At 38.8% G+C, this 19,815-nt stretch overlaps 1 protein-coding gene and 1 non-coding gene across 2 annotated transcripts in view; both read left to right on the top strand.

Annotated features, from left to right (window-relative positions):
- The first annotated feature begins 438 nt into the window (after nucleotides 1-438).
- TRNAK-CUU lies at nucleotides 439-511 on the top strand. Its single transcript has one exon. It is a non-coding gene; the product is annotated as a tRNA-Lys (tRNA).
- Nucleotides 512-16,905: 16,394 nt separating this feature from the next.
- MORF4L1 (mortality factor 4 like 1) overlaps nucleotides 16,906-19,815 on the top strand; it is a 47,350-nt gene continuing 44,440 nt past the window's right edge. Inside the window, exon 1 of the mRNA XM_044660284.1 lies at nucleotides 16,906-16,975. Coding sequence (XP_044516219.1) covers nucleotides 16,906-16,975 — 70 coding nt within the window. The remainder of the gene's footprint in view (nucleotides 16,976-19,815) is intronic.

Here is a 19,815-nt window from a genome sequence, read left to right as displayed (position 1 = left end):
TGGATATTAGACAAGGGGATCAACAAAAGCCCACTTTGCCTTCCGGGTGCCGTAGACAAGGGTCTTTGCAGGCCCTCCGCAAGCCCAGGGGAAGAAATGAGTAACTAGTAGATTTACTAGCAGGGAGGCTGCAGGACCTGACGGGGGAGGGGTCCTCACCGCTAGGGGGCGGTGACACTCTGGTGAATAAGGATTAGCGGCTCCGAGTGGGCAGGAAGAGGGGAGGGTCTTAAAACCCCGCCCCTCGAAGCCACCCCACCCCGAGAATCGTAGAATGCAAAGTTCCGCGCAGACGCCTTGGAAGCCGAGGAAAAAACTTTCCCGCCACAAAAAGTGCCCGGGGCAGCCTCCGCTCGAACCACAATCCATCACACTCCTTAAAAGGAAGTGCTGCTTCTAATCTATGAAGGGACAGGCAAAAGCCCAAATTTCCGACCTGCCCGGCTAGCTCAGTCGGTAGAGCATGGGACTCTTAATCCCAGGGTCGTGGGTTCGAGCCCCACGTTGGGCGGCCAGTAATTTTTCTCAGACTCTATTTTAAAGAAACAGAAACAACAACTCTGGTTCAGTTTGGAGGCTTATTCTACTACCTGCTGGGAAACAGTGGAACGAGAAGGTTGCAAAGTGCCCAGAGCCAAACTAGAAAAAGAAGCGGGAAATACCCCCCCCCACCCCCCTCGTTCCGTCCCACTCTCCGCAGGGCTGGGGCTGGGAATCGTAGCTGTCTTTGTTACCCCGCGAGAGGTCTTGAAGGGCAGGGATGGAGAACCCTGGGAGGAAACTCCAGCATTTTTGGAACGCCAAAGTACATGGAAAGTGAGGAGACGCTACTGTCTCCCCAGCCCAGATCAGGGTTTCGAACTCATCCTCCCGCATTTCTCGACTTCTCACACCTCACTGCCCTCCTCGCACCCTTCCATCCAGGAACAAATAGCCTCTTGGCTGCCCCAAGACCGAGATTTTTCAACTCTGGGCTCTGGGCATCGTCTCTGAGCTCCCCCCGCTCCGCCCTGACGACTGACCTCCTGGGCTTCCTTTAAGTCCCAAATAAGTTACAACCTTCGACAAGAAGCCTTTCACCCCTCTTAATTCTAGTGCCTTCCTTCCGTTAATCATTTCCTATTTATTCTGCATGTAGTTGCTTGTTTTTTTAACGCTTCCCTTCCATCTTAGAATCAATACTGTGGATTGGTTCCGAGGCAGAAGAGCCGCAAGGGCTAGGCAATGGGAGTTAAGTGACTTGAGCAAGGTCACACAGCTAGGAAGTGTCAGAGACCAGGCTCGAGCCCAGGACCTCTCATCTCCAGAGCTGGCTCTTAATCCACCCAGCTGTCCTCTATGTTTTGTTTTTTTACATATTTGCTTGCATGTCTCCCCATTAGATAGTAAGCTCCTTGGACACGGTCTTTTCCCTCTTTTTGGATCCTCCCCCCCTTGGCACTGTGCCGGCCTGGCACACAGTAGGCACTAAATCAATGCTGATTCACTGCTACAGAATCTTACAGAAAACTCTCGGGAGAATTCGCGGAGGGCTGTGAAACTCTTCTTTACCGGCCCTTCTTCTCTCACAGCCCAACCCCCTCCTTGGCTTTCTGCCTGCCTTGAGGGCGGGCTGGAGGAGCATCTCCTGCACTGCATGGCCAACTTTTAGCTAAAAGGGATTCTGCAGGAAGTCCGGGCCAATTCGAAGCCCTCGGAGGAGCCCCCTCTCCCCCCTCCCCACCCTGTATTCCCCCCTTTTCCTCCTCTTTCCTCTGGCCTTACAGAGCCAGCCAGGTTCATCTTGTCCTTTCCTGACGCGCTCCCGAGGCAGACGGAACTCCCCGGCCTCCATCTTCCCCTCCACGATCCACTTCGGTCCATCGGCCCACGCTGGACTTGGCTCTCCTCCCGCCAGCGCGGACTGCCGGAGCCTTGACCCGCCTCTCTAAGGGCTTCCTGGCAGTTCTCAGACATTTCCTCTGCCGAGTTTCTCTCGAGGTCAGTTATTAGTTCTTCACAATGGAAGCCATTTCAGATCGCGGGCTTCGACGGACCGTAGCCCGATTCTTCGCAAAAAAACCCCCAAAAAACTGGCAAATTTCAGCGGGCTGACCTGAGCCCTAGAAATAATGAAAAAGCCTCCAACGTGCTGCCTTCTCCGGAGAGGAGCCATTTTTAGCGTGGAAGAAACGCTTTCCCGAGAAAAGGTCCATTTGGCATTATGAAAAGGAAGCTGCAAATGGACAAGAAATGGGTCCAGAAAACGCCCTTCCTTGATGGAAAACCAACCGTTAATCATGGCCAAGCCGCCAACTGCTCGCTCCTTTTCTATCTACCCTGTTTTCTTCCCTTCAAAAACCAATTTTCCTTCGTGCCGATGGGGAAGAATGTTTTGGCGGGGAGGCTGGTTGGCTCTGCCGCGTTCTTAAGCTTTTCTGTATCCATTGAAAAGCAGCTACTGCTCCGCTTTGGAGAGGGGGCTTCCCCTCAGGGGGTGCCCGCCGCCTTCCCTCCCTCCCCAACCTGAGGCCAATGGAAGTGTTAAGATTAATATTCAGTGCCTCCAAAGTATGACATTTATAAGGATTTATTATTGGAAGGCTTTAATCAAAATAGGAATACTTCTTTTAATACCAATCGATATCCATCTTAATGATAACACCAAGCAGTGTGCATCCCGGAGCACCGCACGAGTGCCCGCTAGTTTGTGGGAGCCACTTACCCCTGGCTAACTCTTCATCTCTTTAGAATCCATACTGAGACAGAAGGTAAGAGTTAAAAAATGGAATGAATCGACCAAAAGGCCTTCTTGACCCGTTTGTTCCCATCTCTATTAGAAATGGAATTAAAACTTAAACCACTATGCAAGCATGAAAATATATAACACGAAGAAGAAGTCTGCTGACTTTCCCTACCCCTCTGATTTTTCTTTTCTCTAAATTGATGGTTCCATGGGTGTGGGGAGAACTACTAGTGTAGAAACTCCTTTTACTGACCATGTCAGTTTGTCATGGATAGCCCCAGAGGGTCGCCTGGGCCTCTGAGAAGTTGCTGCTTCCTCATGGCCACCTAGTTCATGCCAGAGAGAGTGTATATTAATTTTAAAATCTATATAATGCCAAGGCTCAAAATCTCCATTTATACAATAGCATTTGCAATCAGGTCATTCCTGATGCCAAGATTGGTCTGCTATGGAGTGGGCCATACTGCGTTTTTGGGAATATAATTTCTGTTCTTTTTTTTTTTTAAACACTTAATTTCCATCTTAAAATCAAAGTTGTGTATTGGTTCCAAGGCAGAAGAGCATTAAGGGTTAAGTGACTTGTCCAGGTCACACAGCTAGGAAGTGTCTGAGACCAGATTTGAACCTAGGACATCTGGTCTCTAGGCCTGGCTCTCCATCCACTGAGCCACCCAGCAGCACCCCCTTATACTTTCTGTTCTAAAAAAACAACAAAGAAACACCCTTACAAGTAATAGTTGGACTCCCAGTCTCTAAACTAATAACAAGAAAGGTAGGTTACAGCTAAGCCTCAGGAGATCAAGCCTGTGGGAAAATCCAAACTTGCATTATTGCATAATAATTTGCAAAATAATAATAATTGCAAAAAATAAATTTCAAAATAAATAAAATTGATCATGTATTTTCTCCCTGTCTGCTCCAGTCTCTCCATTAGATTATAAGTTTAAGGGGGATATTTGCTCTTGGCAATGAACCTTGAATCATGAGGCCAGGACTTGAGATCCAGCTCTTACCCATTTCTGAACCTGCCCCTATGCGTAACTTTCATTATTTTTTCTGAGTTAACAATTTGCTCACCTATAAAATGGGGTCATAATACTTTGACTACCTACTTCACAAGGTTATTCAAAGGACGTTGTAAACTGTGAAATGCTACCTAAAGAGAACAATAATTATCCTGAAATGGATCTGTGGTCTTATCGATTTGAACAGCTCAAAAGAGGACTTTTAGCCATAATGATTATTTATACGGTCTTGTACTGTTAGCGGCTGATTAAATTGGCATGGGGAAGAGAGGAAAGGTAACTGAGGTTTTAAGCCTGAGTGCCTAGGAAAATGATACATTAACAAAGATAGGGAAGTTTGGAGGGAGATGGGGATGGAGGTGGACTTGTGAAAAATGAGTTCATGGGATCGTTGATTTAAAGCCAGAAGGCCCCTTAGAGGCTCTCTAGTCCAACTCATTCATTTAAAGATGACCTCAATAAGTCCAGGAAAAGTGAATCAATAAACATGTATTAAGCAGCTACCATATTGGAAACAGCTTGAGTGGCTTGTCCCAGAGACTGTAACAGAGGCAAGATCTGAGCCCAGTTTCTTGAACTCTAAATCCAAGGTTCTTTGCACATATTGGATTTAGGATGGGAGCATCCAAGTAGAAGTACCAGAGAAGCCACTGGGCTTGTAGGAGAGAGAGAGAGAGAGAGAGAGAGAGAGAGAGAGAGAGAGAGACAGAGAGAGACAGAGAGAGAGAGAGAGACAGAGAGAGAGACAGAGAGAGAGACAGAGACACAGAGAGAGAGACAGAGAGAGAGAGACAGAGACAGAGAGAGAGACAGAGACAGAGAGAGACAGAGAGAGACAGAGACAGAGACAGAGAGAGATTTAAATTACAAGCAGAGAAGAGAAACCAAGAGAAGAAAAGATTGGAGAAGTAGGAGAATAGGGATGGTTTTTCAGGTACCTATAGTTCTTTGGGGATAGTTTATGAGGTTCCTTCCAGTCTGGGGTTCTGGTTTGAGAGCAACATTTTATAATTGTGTAGTAACCCAGAACAGGCATGGGCAGATGCTAGAAGAGCAGATGGAGGATCTGGGCAATTAAATAGGCTTTTATAAATAGGACTTTTTAGTTCAACACCAGAGGCAGATGGCGATTTGCTTCTGTACTTCAAGGATCCATGATTTTCATCAGTGTTTTTGTCTCCACCCACACAGATTGGTATCATTTCATATAGGTGTTTTCTCTGAGTTGGTGTAGCTAATAAAATTCACCACCTGTTCTCCAAAACTCAGACTGTGATCTTCTCGGTATTTAAGCTATCTTTATTCTCTTTGAAAAGAGCTCACTTTTTTGCTGACAGCCTTCTAGAATTAAAGATCATCTTGATATTAGGTGTTAGAGTAGGCCTTTAATCCTAAGGATTTAAGATTTTTTATATTATAATTAATTGAAAGCTTCAATTTCTATACCTATTAAATGAACTAGACTCTGTATCCTGTATCCCATAATATCATATATTTTTGTTTTTAGAGTTTTCTCCCTCTAAATTAGACCGCTTAAGTATGCCTGACTCCACTCCACTTAATTAAAATTAATTCAGCTCAGAAAAAAATAATTTGTATTCTATCCACTACCCTGACTTAGGAGTATGAGTATTTTCTTTTTTCTGTGTCTCTAGCTTGTCATCAATTTTTAATTAAACTAATTTTCTTTTCAATTAACAAAAATAAGTTTCTCTTTCTTTATTCACCTCTTTCTCCATTGTAAAAACAAAAACAGAACTCTTAAAACAAAGACATGTAATTCAAGCAAAAAAATTCACCGATTTGGCCATTTTAGATGGCCTAATCATAGAATCAGGATGTTAAGTGATCTGGAAACCATAATAAATGAGGAATAGTTGAAGGAACTGGGGATTTTTGATCTGGTGAAGTTAAGACTAGGGAAGGCATGATTTCTGCCTTCAGATATCTGAAGAACTGTTCTGAAGGAGACAGAGAGATACTATTTATTCTGTTTGACTCCAGAAGGCAGAATCTAGACTTGAAAGTATTTATATTTATTTACAGGTTAATTAAATGTAAGCTCCATGAGGGCAGGGAGTGATTTTTTTTTTTTTTTTGGTCTTGGTTTGGATTCTCAGAGCTTAGCCCAGGATCTAGTGTGTAGCAAGTATTTAATAAATGCTTCTCCACTGACTGATTAATTAGAGAAAGTTACAAAGAGGTAGAGTAAGAAAGACTTTTCTAACAATAAGAAGGGTTTCTGAACAGAACTGACAGTATTGAGAGATGGTAAGCTTCTCATTCCTGGCTGTGTTCTGGCAGAGTCCTTGTCTGAGAGGCTCTTAGCAGCATCCCTGTCTGGGCAGGGAAATTAGGTAGATGTCTTTTGCAGGGCAAAAAATGGGAAGCCAATCAACCTGGCTTTTCCAAACAATCATATCATAACCTGTTCATCCATTCCCCAATTGATGGGCATCTCCTTAGTTTCCTATTCTTTGCTACCACAAAAAAAAAAAAAGAGCAGCAATAAATATTTATGTATAAGTAGGTCCTTTTCTTTCCTTTCTTTAATCTCTTTGGGATCCAGACCATAGTCTTGGATGTTGTTCCAAATTGCCCTCCAGAATGGTTGCAACAGTTCACAACTCCACCCATAGTCTCTGTTTTCCCACATCCCCTACAACATTTATCATTTTCCTTTTTTTTTTTTTAGTAATAGCCATCTAAGAGGTATGAGATAGCACTTCAGAGTTGTTTTAATTTGCATTTTCATGTGACTATAACATTCATTTCTTCATTTCTTCTGAAACTGCCTATTCATATCCTTTAACTGTTTATCTTTTGGCAAATGACTTGTGTTCTTATACATTTGACTTGATTATCTGAATATTTGAAAAATTAGGCTTTTGTCAGAGATATTTGCTATAAAATATTTTCCCAACTTTTTCTCTCTTTGTAATCTTGGTTGCATTGATTTTGTTTGTGAGAACTTTTAAATTTAATTGCATTCAAAATTATCCATTTTATAGCTCATAATGTTCTCCTATGTCTTGTTTGGTCATAAACTCTTCCCTTATCTATAAGTCTGACAGGTAAATTATGCTTTATGCTCCCTTAATTTGTTTATAGTATCACCCTTTATTTCCAAATCATGTATCTATTTTGACTTTATCTTGGTATATGGTGTGAGTTGCTGGTTTATGCCTAGTTTTTGCAATACTATTTTCTAGTTTTCCTAGCAGTTTTTGTCAAATAGTGAGTTCTTATCCCAAAACTTGAATACTTGGGATTCTCAAACACTAGATTATTATTATCCTTTATTTCTGTGTATTGAGTACCTAATTTATTCTGCTCTCTTCAATCCATCCTCTAAGTAAGAGTAATATTTCAAAAATTGAGGCATGTTATGGTCAAAATAGAGTAAACTAAGGTACAAAGTTCTAAGTATGATCAATTTGTTAGGAAAGTGACAGTCCCTATAAACAGAGTCTCAACTTCCCTAGTAAAAGGCAAGATCCTGAGGGGTGGAATGACTACCCTTTTTATAGATTTTAGGGAAGTGCAGAACAAAGAACAGGGCTTTGTAGGAAGGGAACATGCTATGATTAGTTAGAAATTAGGAATGAGAGGCTAGCAACAACCCCTTCCTTCCCTCCTCTGCCTAAGAAATGTTCATTGAGTTAACTTGCAAGATTAGAGAGAGTGGACCAGACTTTTTTTGGATAACAATGAGATATCCTTCAAGAGTAATAAATTGATTTTATTGACATAAGAATAGAACAGTGATTAATAGGAGAAGTATATTTCTACACTGAACACATTACAAGACAGTTGAATTTCTAAACTAAGTCTAGAGACAAATGTGTGGAGTGAAATTCTGGGGGGCTCATATCCCTAAAATCACTCTAATGAGTAGACAGGAGACTTGATGCTGGCAGAGTTCATGTGGCTTTATTCAGAGGCATGGGGAGGGGGGTGTTATTGAGTGAAGAACAATGTCTGGGCCTAGACAGCATCATCACGGGGGGAGTGGGGTAAGAGGGAGGCAATACTACCTGGGCATAGGTAGCATGCTCATAGTGGGGACGGGGCAAGGAGGAGGCAATACCATCTGGGCATAGGCAGTATGCTCACAAGGGGAGTTGTGTGTGTGTGTGTGTGTGTGTGTGTGTGTGTGTGTGTGTGTGTGAGAGAGAGAGAGAGAGAGAGAGAGAGAGAGAGAGAGAGAGAGAGAGAGAGAGAGAGAGAGAGAGAGACTGACTCCACAGTCTGAGGTCTCAGAAACAGTGGCATTGATGCCTAGGTTTACTCAGATTTTACAGGGATCCAACACAATGCTATCTCCACTTTTCCATCCTCTGTATCCTCCTTCTTCTTTATTCCTTCCTGTCCTTAGGTTTGCATTTTTTTTAGTTGAATCAGGATTTTAGGCTGTCCAAGGATTTATCAGATTCAGGAAACACTTTTTGAAATATTACTTGGGCCACAGCATCACATTTCTTGAGACATGTAGTCAAGATTATAACTTGTAAGTTTTAAAATTTCTCTCACAGGAATTAGGTCACCCCTAAACTTCTTCCCATGGGAATAAAAGAAATGGGAGGGCAGTCTCTTAGCCACATTTGAAAAGGAGTATATTAAAGCCTATATTAATATATGTGTATAAAGCAGCTTGGGGAGGGGGTTTCTTCTACTCTTCACAAGCAGAGATTGATATCTCCTAGTGGAGGGCACCTAACTTCACTGTTTTTCTACAGAAAGTTGCCAATCTATGATTATTAATACCAATCAATGTATATTGGGGAAAAATGCACAATTTCATCCCACACACAAAGAATCATGACTTAGTTATAGGACAAAATCAATTAACTGTAAATAGGATCAGTTTTGAAAAGGCAGAATCAATCTGATGATTTCAATTCCCCTCTTTAATCAATGAGAAACATACACTTCATAGATTACTTATTTATAGGCTAATTCTCTAAGACTTTTAATATCATCGTTAATAACAGTATGTACAGATATCAGCCTTTTCTGGTGCAATTTTAGAATAGGATTTAATATAACAACTAATACAAAATTTAAAAAGGATTATAAGGCAGAGGGCAATAAATGCCCATTTGCAAAGGATAGTCAACAGGCCATTTCCTTGCAATTAAGTGAACAAAGAGGAGGGATTCCATCAGAGGTCACCCGAGGGAGATAGTTGTCTTTCTGCTATTTGTCAGATCTCATGTAGGTTTGTCACAATTTCTACTGACCAGTTAACATAAGAACAAGAAGACATTAATCATAGCACAAATGATAGTAAAAATATCTAAAACTATGGACTAATTTTAGTGGAGAGATTTATATATCATCAAAGTAACCAAGAAAACTCAGCAAACATAACCATGAAAAACAAAGCCAAAGTAATACAGTATTGATTATCAATATTAACTAACATTCTCTCTCCTAGTAACCTGGTAACCCATTCATAATATCTATTTAATCAGCACACTTCATCTTGGATCCCCAGGGTCTCATTTGGTAATTTGTTCCCTGGGAAGATCTTGGACTTTCTGGAATAAACCTCATTCTCAGGGTAGCTGAAGGAGGCTCCTCTTCAATAAATTTGTTTCTCTAGTTACAAGTTACTCGCAGAGATTTTTTGGGTAATTCTACTAAAATCTGCTAGTACAAGACTCAGTACAACTTAGTATTGCCTCTTAAATTTTGCTTTTCCAACAACTAGTTCATGTGATGAAAACCAGCTCAAAGTTTATGGCTTTAATCTTATTAATAACAGAGCTTTAAGAAGAACATCAAATTAGGAACCCGCAATTCACTTGAAACTTCAGAGAATTTAAATTTTTATGTACTCCCTGCTGTTTCTATCTTGATCTAAACCCTGTCTCTGTTATAGAAACTGCCAACAACAGGCTAAAGGAGGAATCTTAAAAAGAATATATGAGGATCTGAATTATAAAATGAGCCCTTTTTGTTAGGCTTAAGATTTACTCAAGTAGACATGTAAGCTATGCTAAGAGTACTTTTCTTAACTGGCATTGACTCCATTGATTAATTAAGTATTCAAGACTAGTATTCACTTATTTCATTCTTTATTTCAGAATTAAGAATCAAAGGGAAAAAAACATCCATTTTACAGCTTATTTTATACTTGCCCTGTGAGATGTTAGCAAATTGTTGGGTTGATATATTTGAGAAATCCAAATAATGGAGCAATAAAAAAATTAAAACATTTTTAAACTACCACAGAAGGAAGAATTCTGACTCTTTTTAAAAAAATTTTAAACCCTTGCCTTCCATCTTGGAATCAATACTGTCTATTGGCTGTAGGACAGAAGAGTGGTAGGGGCTAGGCAATGGGGGTTAAGTGACTTGCCCAGGGTCACACAGCTGGGAAGTGTCTGAGGCCAGATTCTGATATTTTTAAAATTTAAGTGTTCAAAACAAAACAGAAAATGTCTGGTATGTGCAGAGAGTGAACAAAACAGTTTTATGTAGAAAGTCCTGAATCCAAAATTTAGAATTTATTATTAGAATAGGCTCAAAGCTTGTATATCCCATTAAAATAATTTATATCTGACATAAATAATTGTCTGATCTTGTTATTTTCTCCAAATTTTCCACTCCAGCTAATTCTCCCTTAGGAGATTGAGGTACTTTAGGGATCTAATCCTAAACATGAAAACACAGCTCTCAGCCTTCTTTGTAAGCAGATGATTTTTATCCCTGGCTTCATTGGCCACACAAATGAACTTGAGTAAAAGATGCTCACTTGGCTTCAATGTAACATAAAAGATTTGGGATGGTATAGATGAAGTCCTTAAACTCAGACTGTATGCCAAGCAATGTATCTCAAGTGAGCTGTCTACCTGTACCTGGCAGCATTGCAGGACATGCTCTACACACAGGTGTTCTTCTCAAATTAAAAAATAATCCTAATACAAATTCAATTTCTCTTTGAGATCATACAAGATAGCTTATAAGTTACTGTCCTCAAAAAAAGATTACTGTCCTCTGAGATAACTGATGGCACACACATTCTTTTCCTTATAACCTGTTATGATTAAAATTATCTTGAGAGGCAGATTTCTGAGTAAGAATATCAATGTATTAATTATATCCATTTATTGGTTAGTTCAGCATCATTACTGATATACAAAGATAAAGGGCTTCATGGTTGTCTCTAGTGACTAGGGAAAACCTAGTCTCCTGATAGAATTTTAGGAGCTCATTATTCAGCCCTTCTCTTGAACATCCCAAGACATCTTTAATTGGCAAACAGGTAATTAAGGTGGTCCATCAAACAATCGATCCCTCCCTATACTGATATAATGGGGAAGCCTTCATTTTTCAAAACCTCGTATGTAGCCTTCATTTCTTCTTGTAAACAAATAAAATCCCTCCTGCAGTATTGTGCTACACAACATTTTTTGGCTACAGAAGAATAAAGCAGTGTCTGCTTCAAAAGAATGAGATATAGAAATTAACAGGGGGGCAGCTGGGTAGCTCAGTGGATTGAGAGTCAGGCCTAGAGACGGGAGGTCCTGGGTTCAAACCCGGCCTCAGCCACTTCCCAGCTGTGTGACCCTGGACAAGTCACTTAACCCCCATTGCCTACCCTTACCACTCTTCTGCCTTGGAATAAATACACACTATTGATTCTAAGATGGAAGGTAAGGGTTTAAAAAAATCAGCAGGGCAAAGTTTAAAAACTTTGAAAGAATTCTTTTCTCCTTAGAAGGTGGGATTTGGTTCAAAAGCATCAAAATTGGTCCTCCAAACCTAAGGACACAGAATGACACAATAGAGATAGAACAGGATAAAGCAGCCTCGGTTCTGGTTGATTTCAGATTAGTTTTATTTACTATTTGGAATAGTCAAGCAAAGCAAAGATCTACCTTATACATAGGGTTTTCATAGCCAAACTCAGAATTAATCAAGTGAGAAACATTCCTGTTCAGAAAGGAAATAGCACACAAAAGAAACCAAGTCAAGAGGACTCTACCTTAGTACACAGTAAGGTCACCGCCTTAGCTTTTCCTAGGGATGGACATCTATCTGCAAGAGTTCTCAGCCTAGAATCCCTTTGAACTGCTAGTGGTGTTTCCCTCAAATGGTAGATTACTGACTTAATGATCATTTGGACAATTATACCTGAATTCAAAACTCAAAGCAATATCAGATTACAGTCCCTTGATATTTCACTTCAAATAGCATGGTTTTTCTAATGAAATTTTTGGGCTGAAAACAGCTATTTTTACTCTCATGTTGTTGTAATAATCTAGTCAAGAATTAAAAAGGTTACCAAACCTTCAAAAAAGCCCCAACAATGTAACATCTTTTTCTTTTTCTCATATGATAAGCAATTATTATTCTTCCCTTTTAAAATATATTCCATTAAATATTTGATAGGTTTTAACATCAGGATAATAGCCTCTAATAATTGATTTAATAATGTCTAGTATCCACACCAAAAGGAGTTAAATTCTTGAATGACAGTTGTATCATCCTTCTAATGGTTTACAATATGAAAAAATTGAAAAACATAATAATATTGACAATATCATGGATTTAACACATCTAACTTCTTTCTGATCTTTGAAATGACTTTCATTCCATTTGTAAAACAAATCTGTCACTCCCCTGGGGAAGAATGATAAAAGGTCCCTATAACATTTATGTTTTTAATTTTCTTTAAAAAGGACGTTAACCCCAAATCCACTAGAATATTCCAAAACTCACTAGAATATTTCCACATTTATAAAAGTAACTGAGACTACAGTTTGGTAATTCATAGTATTGAACTTACATTTTAGTCACACATTCAGTTTCTAATTAGTTTACAGTGTTATAACATTCTACAATCTGAGAGAAAATATTCCCTTTTCTTATCTGTTTTTCTCTCTGTACTCCCCAAATCTGGCTAGACCGTATTAATGTAAATAGAAAAAGAGACTGTTTTTTCTGATTATTTATTTTGTTAATTGAAAATTTTATTTAATTAATTGATTTAGAATATTTTATAATGGTTACATGATTCATGTTCTTTCCCTCCCTTCCTCATCCCTCTACACGTAGCCAATGACTAATTTCACTGGGTTTTACATATGTCATTGATCAAGACCTATTTCCATATTATTCATATTTGCATTAGGGTGATCGCTTAGAGCCTAAATCTGTAGGCCTGGCTCTCCATCCACTGAGTCATCCAGCTGTCCCCTTCTTCTATGTTTCTGCTCCCACAGTTCTTTCTCTGGTTGTGGATAGCATTCTTTCTCATAAATCCCTCAGAATTGTCCTGGGTCATTGCATTGCTGCTAGTAGAGAAGTCCATTATATTTGATTTTACCACAGTGTGTCAGTCTCTGTGTATAGTTTTCTCCTGGATCTGCTCCTTTCACTCTGCATCAGTTCCTGGAGGTCTTTCCAGTTCACAAGGAATTCCTCCAGTTCTTTATTCCTTTGAGCACAATAGTATTCCATCACCAACAGATACCACAATTTGTTCAGCCATTCCTAAATCCAAGGGTATCCTCTCATTTTCCAATTTTTTGCTACCACAAAGAGTGAGGCTATAAATATTTTTGTACAAGTCTTTTTCCGTATGATCTTTTTGGGGTACAAACCCAGCAGTGGTATGGCTGGATCAAAGGGCAAAGAGTCTTTTATAGCCCTTTGAGCATAGTTCCAAATTGCCATCCAGAATGGTTGGATCACTTCACAATTCCACCAGCAATGCATTAATGTCCCAATTTTGCCCATCCTCTCCAACATTTATTACTTTCCTTTGCTGTCTGTTAGGTGTGAGGTGGTACCTCAGAGTTGTTTTGATTTGCATTTCTCTAATTATAAGAGATTTAGAACACTTTTTCATGTACTTATTGATAGTTTTGATTTCTTTATCTGAAAATTGCCTATTCATGTTCCTTGCCCATTTATCAATTGGGGAATGGCTTGATTTTTTGTACAATTGATTTAGCTCCTTATAAATCCAAGTAATTAGACCTTTGTCAGAGGTTTTTGTTATAAAGATTTTTTCCTAATTTGTTCCTTCCCTTCTAATTTTGATTGTATTGGTTTTGTTTGCACAAAATCTTTTTTTTAATTTAATGTAATCGAAATTATTTTACATTTTTAATGTTTTCTAACTCTTGCTTGGTCTTAAAATCTTTCCTTTCTCATAGATCTGACAGGTAAACTGTTCTATATTCAACTAATTTACTTATAGTTTCCTTCTTTATATTCAAGTCATTCACCCATTCTGAATTTATCTTGGTGTAGGGTGTGAGATGTTGATCCAAACCTAATCTCTCCCATACTGTTCTCCAATTTTCCCAGCAGTTTTTGTTAAATAGTGGGTTTTTGTCTCAAAAGCTGGGGTCTTTGGGTTTATCATACACTGTCTTGCTGAGGTTATTTTCCCTAAGTCTATTCCACTGATCTTGCCTTCTATCTCTTAACCAGTACCAAACTGTTTTGGTGACCACTGCTATATAGTACAGTTTTAGATGTTTTAGATGTGGTAGTGCTAGTCCCTCATTTTTCAAATTTTTTTTTCATTATTTCCCTTAATATTCTTGATCTTTTGTTTTTCCAAATGAACTTTGTTATAGTTTTTTCTAATTCAGCAAAAAAAAAAAATTCTAGGTATTTTGATAGGTATAGCACTGAATAATTTTAATTTAATTAGGATTTAGGTAGGATTATCATTTTTGTTATGTTAACTCATCCTACCCATGAACAATTAATATTTTTCCAATTGTTTAGATGTAGTTTTAATTGTGTGGAAAGTGTTTTGTAATTGTGTTCATATAATTCCCGTGTTTGTCTTGGCAGATAGATTCCTAAGTATTTTAATATTGTCTAGGGTGATTTTAAATGGAATTTCTCTTTCTACCTCTTGCTGCCAAGATGTGTTGGAAACATATAGGGATGCTGATAATTTATATGGGTTTATTTTGTATCCTGCAACTTTGCTAAAATTTTGATTATTTCCACTAGCTTTTTAGTTGTTATCCTCTGGGATTCTTTAAGTAGACCATCATATCATCTGCAAAGAGTTGTAGCTTTGTCTCCTCATTGCCTATTTTAATACCATCAATTTCTTTTTTCTTCTCTAATTGCTACTGCTAGTGTTTCTAGTACCATGTTAAATAATAGAGGTGATAATGGGCGTCCTTGTTTCACTCCTGATCTCATTGGAAATGCTTCTAATTTGTCCCCATTGCAGATGATGCTTGTTGATGGTTTTAGATATATACTGTTTATTATTTTTAGGAAAGATCCTTCTACTATTCCTATACTTTCAAGTGTTTTCAATAGGAATGAGTGTTGTATTTTATCAAAGGCCTGTTTCTGCATCTATTGAGATAATCATGTGATTTTTATTGGTTTTCTTGTTGATATGGTCAATTATGTGAATGGTTTTCCTAATATTGAACCATCCTTGCATTCCTGGTATAAATCCCACCTGATCCTCTCAGGGTTAATTCTGCTGAGAGTAAGGTTTAAATATTACCTCTTAATGCTCTCTTCCTCTCCTTCTTATAATAGTATTCATCCCCTCCCCTTCCCATGCCCTCTTTGTGTGGTATAGAATATCCTATTTTCTTATTCATTCACGTTTCTCTTGGTGCCCTCTACTATTTATCCCCCTCTTTCCCCCCATCATCTTAGACCATTTAGTACTCCAACCTCTCCCTGTGCTGTGAATAATTCTTCTAATTACTATAATAGTGAAAATAATTTTTGAAAATTACACATAACATTTCTCCATATAAGAATTCAAATAATTTGATCTTATTGAAGCCCTTAAAGAGACAAATTTAAAAATAAGAGTTTTCTTTCTTTCCCCTCTGTTTCTTATTTACCTTTTCATGTTTCTCTTGGTTTTTGTGGTTGGATATCAAACTTTCCATTTAGTCCTGGTCTTTTCTGTGCAAATACTTGGAATTCTTCTATCTTGTTGAATGCCCATACTTTCCCCTGGAAGTATATAGTCAGTTTTGATGGGTAGGTGATCCTTGGTTATAGAACCAGTTCTCTTGCCTTTCTGAATATCATATTCCAAGCCTTGCGGTCTTTTAGTATGGAGGCTGCCAGATCCTCTGTGATCCTGATTAGTGCTCTTTGATAACTGAATCATCTCTTTCTTGATTCTTGTAAAATTTTCTCTTTTACTTGGAAGCTCTTGAATTTGGCTAGTATATTCCTGGGGGTTGTCTTTTCGGGGTTTAGTGTAGAGGGTGATCTATGGATCTATTTTATCCTCTTGTTGAAGACCATCAGGGCAGTTTTGTTGGATAATTTCTTACAGTATTGATTTCTGCTTTTTCAGGAAGACTAATGATTCTCAAATTGTCTCTTCTAGACCTGTTTTCTTGATCTGTCAATTTCTCAGTGAGATATTTCATGTTTCTTTCTATTTTATCAGTCTTTTGACTTTGCTTTATTTCTTCTTGCTGTTTTGAGAGATCATTGGCTTCTACTTGCCCAATTTTGGTCTTTAGAGACTGGTTTTATGCTATAATCTTTTGATTTTCCTTTTCGATTTGGTCTATTCTGTTTTTCATGGTTTCCTCCAATTTGTTTATCATTTCGCTTGATTTTGGGGCATCTTTCTCCAATTGGGAGTTTCTGTCTTTTAACTTGTTAATTTCCTTTTGAGCTCTTTCCCACATCTCTCACCAAATCTCTTCCATCTTTCTTATGATCTCAGATTTGAACTCTTCAAGAGCTTGTGACCAATTTTCATTTTTTGGGGAATATTTGGAGGTGATTACTTGTTTGTTCTCTGCTGTTTGCTCTGTTGTCTGGATTTTTTCTGTGTAAAAGCTGCAGAGTGTTAAAGATTTCTTCTTGATCTTTCTCTGTGGAGGATCTTGTGCCTGGCTTGCCATTATTATTATTTCTTTCTCAGTCAGAAGTCTGGGTGAGGCAGACAGACTCTCTGCCTATCCTATTGAACTGTGGAGCAGTTTTTGTCCGAGTCACAGTGCCATGCGCCCTCTCAGCTTTATCCTCGTGCCCAGGGTCATTCTGTGCTCTTTAGGTTCCCGAGGTCTCAAGTCTAGCTGTTCTCAGGGTCAAGCCTCCTGGTGGTCCCCTTGCTTGCTCCTCTGCCTGAAGCTCCTTTAAGATTCTCAGGGCACTGCTTCCACAGTCATGCACCCCTCTGTACTGAGTCCCCATCCAAGATCCGCACCTGTGCTCAACATCCGGGCCTATGCTCAAAGTCTGTGTTCAAAGTCTGGTTCTTTAGCCTCTTGGGGTCTTAAGTCTTGCTGTTCTCAGGAGCAGGCCCTGGTGATTCCAGGTAGCTGCCAAGGACTTAATGCCTCAAACTTGCTCTAACTCTTGTGTGCTGTCTTTGGCACTTTAGGTGGTGTGGGGGGAAAGGGGGTGCTCAGCTCGCATTTTAGTGAGAGCTATTTCACCCGCTTATAGCAGGGAAATGCCCTGATCCCATGTACCTTCAATTGTTGTGTGGTCCCTTCGTTCATCTAGATTTGTTTTTATGTCCTCTTGAGGAGTCCTATGTGGGTTAGGAGAGGTTAAGCAAGCTGCTTCTACTCTGCTGCCATTTTAACCCAGAAGACCGAAACATCTCCCATGTGTATTTCTTGTAGACAACATATGGTAGGATTTTGATTTCTAATCCACTCTATTTGCTTCCATTTTATGGGTGAGTTCATCCCATTCACATTCAGAGTTATGATTACCAACTGTGTATTCCCCCAACATTTTGATTTCCTTTCCTTGTCTTGCCCTTTCTTCTTTCACTATTTCCTTCTACACCAGTGTTTTGTTTTTAATCAGTTCCTCTAATCCTCACCCTTATTTTACTTCCCTTTCTCCCCCCTTCCATTCTTATTCCCCTCTTATTTTTCTTTAGGGTCTTTTTAAGCTACCCCCCCCTCTCCCTCCCTAGTATTGGTTCCCTTACCCCCAGTCTGTTTGTTATCCTTCTACTTCTCTATAGAAATCAATTCTCTGCCCCCAATGGATCTGATTGTTCTTCCCTTTTTGAGTCAATTGCAATGCATGTAAGAATTAAGTATTTCCTGTCTCCAACCTCTTTAGCCTTCTAGTGTACTGGTCTTGTCCCCAGCTGCCACCATGAACTTCTTTATGAAATATAAATTTACCTCATTTTGTGTCTTTTCCCATTTCTCTTAATATCCTTTTTTTTTAACTCTGGTTTTACATATATGTGTACATACACACACACACACACATATATATATCTTGACATTTCATCTGAAACAGTTTGTCACTCTTCCCTCTAGGAATACTCCTTCTAGCTACCTTGATGATAACAATTTTTAAGAGTTAACAATATCATTTTTTCTTATAGGAATACAAATCATTTGAATTTATTGGGTCCCTTAAAAAAAGTTTTTTTGTTTGTTTGTTTTTTTCCCCTTTCTTAATTATCTTTTGGTCATTCTCTAGAGTTCTGTGTTTGGACATCAAATTTTCTGTTTAAGTCCATTCTTTTCTTTATGAATGCTTGGAAGTCTTCTGTTTTATTAAATGACCATACTTTCCCCTCCAAGAATATAGTAAGTTTTGCTGGGTAGTTGATTCTTCATTGTAGACCCAGTTCCCTTGCTTTCTGGAATATCATATTCCATGCCTTCTGGTACTTCAGTGTAAATGCAGCCAGATCCTGTGTTCTCCTGTGGTTCCCTGGTATTGGAATGACTTCTTCTTAGCAGCTTGTAATATTTTTTCCTTGGTCTGGTAGTTCTTGAATTTGGCTATAACAATCCTGGGCATTGTCATTTTCTGATGATTTAAAGAATTACTCAGAAAGGTTTACATTCTTTTTCACAATAAAAAAAGTTATTTGACAAGACACAGAGAGACAAAGAGAACCATTTGCAGCCTGGGTTTTTCCTTCTTAACTCTGTAGGCATAAATTTATTAAAAGCAATCTCAGTGAAATGTGGTATTGCCACTGTAAGACAGACACAAAAGCAATAAATACCAGTGACAAAGTTTAAAAAACAAAAAGAAAATAGAAATCAGTGTGCACAGGGTTTAAGTCCCTTCTCAGGCCAAATATAGGACCTTTCCAGATTTGAGAGATATTAGACTTATTTGGGTAAGCATGATCCCTCGGTGTAACTAGAGATATTTCCCTTATTACTGAGCTTAATTTTTTCAGCTGTATTGCTGGCTACCCTCTTTTGGCTGGGAAGAATACAATGTACCAATTAGTTGCCAACTCTGGTTCTTTGTGACTGCCAGCTGTGACACTCACTGATAATGGTTACTTGTGAGATGGTTTTCCCCCAACCTTTTCTGAGGGTAGAAATGTTTCCCAAGTACCCTGGTCCCCAAAAGCTACTCCAGGCTCCCCTCCCACCTAGGCCTAATCTCTTTGTGGTTGTTAGTTTTATAGTTTCTATATATGTTGTGGTTGCTACTGTGATAGTCAAAATAAGGCAAACTGAAGCACAAAGTTCTAAGCATGACTAATTTATTATTGTATGGATAGAATTTGCTCCCCAGAACTCATTTACCCAGCATCCCATTTGTGTGCTTATAGTGCGTGGGAACCTGCGTAATCCTATGGAGGATAAAGTTTTGCTCTTTTTCCCTGAATGGAGCTGCTAAAGCTGGCTGAGAGTCAGCAGGAGAATTTACACACATGGTCATACTTTAGTTAGAATATTAGGCTTTCAACTATTTTTTAAAATTTCTTCTACTTCAAGTGATTATTAATAAACTTTATGAAAAATAATACTTGGAGTTATTGATATTAATTTAAATCTTACATTAGTAAAGTGAAACTTTAACAATAAATAGGATCGTAGCTTCCCTAGCAAAGTTTAGTGTGGGAGGCCAATAAGAGAGTCTTAAATAGATGAAAATCTGAGACTCCTCTTTTGACCCCTTTTATGGTCCACACCTTTTCTTATTGAAAAACATTATAGCCTTGTAGGAAAACTTTCAGTTCTTAGTAAACCAGCACTTAATGAGTTAACAGCCTTTCTCTCTCTCTCTCTCTCTCTCTCTCTCTCTCTCTCTCTCTCTCTCTCTCTCTCTCTCTCTCTCTCTCTTCCC

The sequence above is a fragment of the Gracilinanus agilis genome, chromosome 2 (genome assembly GCF_016433145.1).
Source record: "Gracilinanus agilis isolate LMUSP501 chromosome 2, AgileGrace, whole genome shotgun sequence".
Classification (NCBI taxonomy): domain Eukaryota; kingdom Metazoa; phylum Chordata; class Mammalia; order Didelphimorphia; family Didelphidae; genus Gracilinanus; species Gracilinanus agilis.
This window is presented reverse-complemented; position numbering and strand designations above follow the sequence as displayed.